Source organism: Micropterus salmoides, unplaced genomic scaffold (assembly GCF_014851395.1).
Source record: "Micropterus salmoides isolate LMB-PRFRI ecotype aquatic unplaced genomic scaffold, ASM1485139v1 Ms_hic_scaffold_2202, whole genome shotgun sequence".
In the NCBI taxonomy this organism is placed as follows: domain Eukaryota; kingdom Metazoa; phylum Chordata; class Actinopteri; order Centrarchiformes; family Centrarchidae; genus Micropterus; species Micropterus salmoides.
The window spans coordinates 6,757-13,857 of NW_024041377.1; the positions used below are offsets into that span (position 1 = coordinate 6,757).

A 7,101-nucleotide genomic window follows, 5' to 3' on the forward strand; every position below is an offset into this window, starting at 1 on the left:
GTTATCAAGCACGTAAAGTTTGGTTCAGATGTGAGCATGTACACGTAAGTTACAACAACTTCCTGTGTCATGGCGAAGACTTGATCTCTGACGCCACGGACACACCCATTGACGAAAACTCGCAAATAGCACAACTTTTCATCTTCAATGCCTTTAGAAGGCACAGCACAAATTTGAAGTCGGTCGGACTAAATCCCTAGGAGGAGTTCGTTAAAGTACGAAGTGTGTAAATCATCCAAAATGTGACGTAAAATTCAAAATGGCCGACTTCCTGTTGATTTTAGGGCATCGCTCCAAGAGACTTTTTTGTGCGTCTGGACAAGATACACGTACCACAGAAAATTCGTGCACATAGGTGAAACGTGCGGCGGGGGCTGCTTCGTTAAAAGTCACTTCCTGTTGCCAGCAGGTGGCGCTATGACTGTGGGTGAATGTGAGCATGTACATGTGTTCAGGGCGGGACTCTCATCCTACATGTACAGTTTGGTGCAGATGTGAGCATATACACTGAAGTTACAAACTTCCTGTGTCATGGCAAAGACTTGATCTTTAACGCCACGCCATGGACACGCCCATTGACGAAAACTCGCAAATAGCACAACTTTTCATCTTCAATGCCTTTAGAAGGCACAGCACGAATTTGAAGTCGGTCGGACTAAATCCCTAGGAGGAGTTCGTTAAAGTACGAAGTGTGTAAATCATCCAAAATTTGACGTAAAATTCAAAATGGCCGACTTCCTGTTGATTTTAGGGCATCGCTCCAAGAGGCTTTTTGTGCGTCTGGACAAGATACACGTACCACAGAAAATTCGTGCACGTAGGTGAAACGTGCGGCGGGGGCTGCTTCGTTAAAAGTCACTTCCTGTTGCCAGCAGGTGGCGCTATGACTGTGGGTAAATGTCAGCATGTACATGTGTTCAAGGCGGGACTCTCATCCTACATGTACAGTTTGGTCCAGATGTGAGCATATACACTGAAATTACGACAACTTCCTGTGTCATGGCGAAGACTTGATCTTTGACGCCACGCCACGGACACGCCCATTGACGAAAACTCGCAAATAGCACAACTTTTCATCTTCAATGCCTTTAGAAGGCACAGCAGAAATTTGAAGTCGGTCGGACTAAATCCCTAGGAGGAGTTCGTTAAAGTACGAAGTGTGTAAATCATCCAAATTTGACGTAAAATTCAAAATGGCCGACTTCCTGTTGGTTTTAGGGCATTGCTCCAAGAGGCTTTTTTGTGCATCTGGACAAGATACACGTACCACAGAAAATTTGTGCACGTAGGTGAAACGTGCGGCGGGGGCTGCTTTGTTAAAGGTCACTTCCTGTTGCCAGCAGGTGGTGCTATGACTGTGGGTGAATGTCGGCATGTACATGTGTTCAGGGCGGGACTCTCATCCTACATGTACAGTTTGGTCCAGATGTGAGCATATACACTGAAGTTACGACAACTTCCGTGTCATGGCGAAGACTTGATCTTTGACGCCACGCCACGGACACGCCCATTGACGGAAACTTGCAAATAGCACAACTTTTCATCTTCAATGCCTTTAGAAGGCAAAGCAGAAATTTGAGGTCGGTCGGACTAAATCCCTAGGAGGAGTTCGTTAAAGTACGAAGTGTGTAAATCATCCAAACTTTGACGTAAAATTCAAAATCGCCGACTTCCTGTTGGGATTAGACTATGGCTCCAAGAGACTTTTTTGTGCGTGTGGACAAGATACACGTACCACAGAAAATTCGTGCACGTAGGTGAAACGTGCGGCGGGGGCTGCTTTGTTAAAGGTCACTTTCTGTTGCCAGCAGGTGGCGCTATGACTGTGGGTGAATGTCGGCATGTACATGTGTTCAGGGCGGGACTCTCATCCTACATGTACAGTTTGGTCCAGATGTGAGCATGTACACTGAAGTTACAACAACTTCCTGTTTCATAACGAATCATCGACGCCCGGACACGCCCATTGACGAAAATGCGCAAATAGCACAACTTTTCATCGTCAATGCCTTTAGAAGGCACAGCAGAAATTTGACGTCGATCCGACTAAATCCCTAGGAGGAGTTCGTTAAAGTACGAAGTGTGTAAATCATCCAAAAATGGCCGTAAAATTCAAAATGGCCGACTTCCTGTTGACTTTAGGCTATGGGTTCTTGAGGCTTTTTGTGCGTCTTGATATGATACATGTCCCCAGAAAATTTCGTACATGTAGGTTGAACGTGAACGAGGGGCTAATTTTTTCCAATTTTCTAGGTGGCGCTAGCGAGTCATTTTGCAACGCCCATGTGCGAAACTTGTAGAATACGAAATTTTTCACCGGTTCTGACATGTTTGCAAATTTTGGTGAATTTTCGAGTATGTTTAGGCCATGTCAGTTGAGCCTACTTTGCAGAAAAAAAAAAAATAATTAGAGCAAATTCAATAGGGACCTCACACGGTCGTGCTCGGGCCCTAATAATCCGAGCAAATTCAATAGGGACCTCGCACGGTCGTGCTCAGGCCCTAAAAAAATTAAAAATAAACAAATAATAGCAAATTCAATAGGGACCTCACACGGTCGTGCTCGGGCCCTAATAAAAATCCGAGCGATTACAATAGGGTTCCCAGCTACGCTGGGAGACGCGATGCCTTGCATTCGCGGGTTCCCAGCTCACTCGGGCTCGGACCCCTAATAAAAATGAGAACGATTACAATAGGGGTTCAAGCCCGAAGTGGGCTGGGAACCCGTGAATGCAAGGTATCGCGGTGCCCAGTACCGCGAAGCGGCTCGGAACACAGAACTTCCAGGATATGTCTACAAGCACTTCACACATACCCTGAAAGTCTCATTCAAATCGACCACTAGGGGGCGCTATAAATGCATCGTAACTGGACATGAAATCATAAAAATCAAGCTATAGCTCAGAAAATGCTTGTCCTATCGTTACAAAACGTAACAATATTGAACCACGTGTGAAATTTTTTTGATGGCGAAAAAGGTATGAACCCGCGAATCGCCATTGCGGCTATATTTATGATTTGTTTTCTGCTGCGCCGGCTCAAATTCCGTGAGCTGGAATGAGCTAGAAACATGAAACTTGGGGGAATAACTGGAAATGGTGTGCACCAGCTTCCATAGAGATATGAACCCAATCGGCCACATGGTGGCGCTATAATTAACGCTTAAAAATACAAACTTTGAAAGGCCACGCCCCTTACACCGTATTCTGTCCTCACGACTGCTGTCCTGAGCTAGACAGATAGCAAACAAAAACTCCAGAAAACCGTATGTAAGACAGACTGAGGCTTTACTGATGGTCGTTTCTGTAAAACTAAACAAAATACAATACGAAGCATGAATCAGTATACAGCAGACAGTACATATAGCACATATCCATGAGTATGAACTAAAGATGACCATGTAAATGGTTACATGTGGCGAACTTCCATAAACTTAATACAATAAACATAAACTACTTTTTCATATGTCTATTAACATCTACAATCTTTTCTAGTCACATTTTTACTCACGGACATATCTTTTCCAAGGCTCGATCGAAAGGAAATAACTGTCTTGCGTGCACATGGTATATAGCTCGTTGCTCAACTGAAAACAAAATGGTGGAAGGAAATTATTACCAAAAAAAAAATTAAAACCACCGTCAACGTCCACCGGGGGTCAGTAGTGTCAGTAAAACAGGGATCAGCACACACCGTAAGTCCGATTGACTTGAAATTTCTCACACAAGTGCAGCTCAATGTGCTCTACAAAAAAGCTTCAAGGACTGTTAAGGTCCGCCTAGAGTTTTTTTCCGCCATTTTGAATTTTTTGAAAATCACATTTTTGACATCTCCTCCTAGACCGTAGCTCCGATTGCCACCAAATTTTCAGTGAAACATCATTGGATCAAGCCTATTAAAAGTTGTATAAAGCATGTCGACATCTCAATTACTTTTCAAGATATGGACCAATGAACTTTGAAAGGGGCGTGCCTCTGGACATGAATGACCACAAATCAGCAACCGTAGGGCCAATCATCACAAAACTCACAGGATATGTTCAGATAGGTGCCCCAGATATACCTGGACAGTTTGATGTACATACGTCACTAGGGGCGCTACAAGCACAAGACAGGTGCTTAGCATTACACAATTACACTATAAATCCAATATTCATTCTGAAATCATCATAAATCTCTCAGGATATGTCCACATAAGTAAATGAAACATGCCCTGAAAGTTTCATTCAAATTGAACACCCGAGTGCGCTATAAATGCAAACTAACTGCAGGGGATAAAACACAAAACAGGCTACAAAATGCATATTGTTTGTCCAATCAACACAAAACTTGCAGGATATGTCTAAATCAGCACCTCACGCATACCCTGAAAGTCTCATTCAAATCCACCACTAGGGGGCGCTATGAATGCATCGTAACTGGATGTGGAATGATACAAATCAAGCTATAGATCAGAAAATGGTTGTCCAGTTATTACAAAACTTGCAGTATGTGTTTTATAAAAATGTTGAACCGTATGTGTGAAATAATTTTGATATATATTCCGCGATATTGCGGAAAAAGGTATGAACCTGCGAATCGCCGCTTGCGGCTATATTTATTATTATTATTTGTTGTCTGCCGCGCCGGCTCAAATTCCCGTGAGCTGGAATGAGCTAGAAACATGAAACTTGGGGAAATAACTGGAAATGGTGTGCATCAGCTTCCATAGAAATATGAACCCAATCGGCCGCATGGTGGCGCTATAATTAAGGCTTAAAAATGCAAACTTTGAAAGGCCACGCCTCTTACACCGTAAGTGTGATTGACTTTAAATTTCACACACAGGTGCAGCTCAATGTGCTCTACAAAAAAGCCTCAAGGACTATTAAGGTCCGCCTAGAGTTTTTTTCCGCCATTTTGAATTTTTTGAAAATCACATTTTTGACATCTCCTCCTAGACCGTAGCACCGATTGCCAACAAATTTTCAGTGAATCATCATTGGATCAAGCCTATTAAAAGTTGTATAAAGCATATCGATATGTCAATTACTTTTCTTTGAAAGGGGCGTGGCTCTGGACATAAATGACCACAAATCAGCAACCGTAGGGCCAATCATCACAAAACTCATAGGATATGTTCAGATAGGTGCCCTAGATATAGAAGTCGGACTGATAGAGTTATAAAGAGAAAAGATTCAGTCCTGCCTGTGTGTTTCCTCCCAAGTAGGCGATGCTCCATATGGCCTGGATGAGCTCTGATCCTGCCTGGTGTTTCCCCAGAGGAATCTCCAGACGAGGAGTGTCGCTGTACTGGATCACAGCCACCTACAGCAGACACAAAGCAAAGTAGGTGCTGTGCAGGTTTACTCATATTCTGTGGCAAGCTGGGTACGGACACAGATACACCAAGTTCTTGATTTGACAGGAGGAAACAATCAGGTGATAGTACTGAGACTGGCCATGAACAGACTCCATAGGTTCAAACATACAGACTCCTGTGGTACCTGTGTGTAGTGGGAACTGATGTCAAATTTGCTGCTGATGTTGACAAGCCACTGCTTGGCCGTGTCGAAGTCAGAGAAGCCAACACTCCATGAGCCATCAACAATGTAGACCAGGTCATTCACAGCTGTGCTGCAGCCTACACACACACACACACACACACACACACACAGTGATCAAAGAGAAATATCTTAAACATACAGACTGATAAACTGAAATTCTGCACTTCCCATTACGTTTCAGACTCGAGGTCAGTATCTGACGCTGTCATCATTTTAACCGTGAAATATATCATCCCAAATCAGACAAACAGAGCGTCCTTCAGGTATGGAAGTGTTGCTATTTGCTTGTGTTTTCACGTGGTGCACTTGTTGGGCTCTGTATAACAGTCATCCCTACCTGCTCGGACATCGTCCACCTCTACTGCCTCCAGGGGGGTCAGGAGCAGTACTGCACTCCATACTGACCACAGCAACATGGCTCCGTAGGAGAGCGGTCTACCTCGGTCCAGCCCAACCTGGCTACTGTATTAGTGTTAAAAACAGCAAAGATAACAGTTGTGGATATTCATGATGCCAGATGTTGATTCCTAATGTGTTTGGTAACCTCCCAGCCTTTCATCTAGCACCACGTCTTTAGTACATTCATAGTCCAGACAGGCTCAACCCTGTTTACAATAACTGACAATAAACAATGTTATGTGTTGTTTGACTTAGTGACTTAGTGAGTCTAAAATGTGTGAGACAACGAGAGAGAGAGAAAGGAGAAAGGTCTACGTCTGCTATCTGTTTCAGTGCAGATACATACTAAAGCTGAACTAAATACCCACACATCTGTCAGCCCATCATGGCTGCTTTGGCCTCTGATGTTTTCAGTCTCTGTTTGCAGCTCTGCATGTCTGCTCCAGCAGTAAATCCAAACACCTCTCTCACTTATGGAATGCATACAGGAAAGGGACATTTAGTCTTTACGGGCTCTTTAGTTCGTTGAAGTATTTGATCATGGAGATCTTTAAAGAGAAATTTAACACCAAGCTGAAAATGATTATTATCTTTGACGTTTCGAATCTCTTGCTCTAAAATCTGCTCTGTTCGGGTGCGCTGCATCTGAAGCAGTGACGTCAGTGTGCAGGAAACACTTCTACACAGGTGTAACAAGGTGAGAACTGATTTCAGCCCAAACTGTTGCTCTTTAAGTTTTGACTACTGAATTACAGCATGCAAGTGTAATAGCTCACATCATGTCCAAACAATGACATGCTGTACACATTATAACGCATACAGAGCTAATACAGTGTGTTTCTTTCCAACAGTCAATGAATAGACTGTTGTAATGCTACGATGGCACATATGATCATATGATATGATCATGCACAGAATGACAGTGTAACTGTGGTGGTGGGATGGAGGGGTATATTTTCTGTTTCTAGTTGGTTATATCTTATTTCACCATTTTTATTCTGCTCTTCACACTCCACCTTTTTTAGAGTTTCCTCACTACTTCAGTCTGCTCACCTTGCTTTTCCCTTCACTTATCTTTTTTCCACACCTACTGTCACTGCAGATACACCTGCTAGCCCCGCCTCCTCCTGTCTCTCTCTCTCTGTATGTGTTTGCTC

General features: G+C 43.4%; 1 protein-coding gene across 1 annotated transcript; it reads right to left on the reverse strand.

Annotated features, from left to right (window-relative positions):
* Positions 1-5,186: 5,186 nt before the first annotated feature.
* On the reverse strand, positions 5,187-6,003 carry LOC119917772 (collagen alpha-1(XXI) chain-like; the record flags this gene model as incomplete). Its single annotated transcript, XM_038738196.1, has 3 exons — positions 5,883-6,003; positions 5,486-5,622; positions 5,187-5,306 (listed from the first exon to the last, which is right to left on the reverse strand). Coding segments are annotated over exons 1-3 (336 nt in total), but the record flags the coding sequence as incomplete, so codon positions are not given.
* Positions 6,004-7,101: the final 1,098 nt, after the last annotated feature.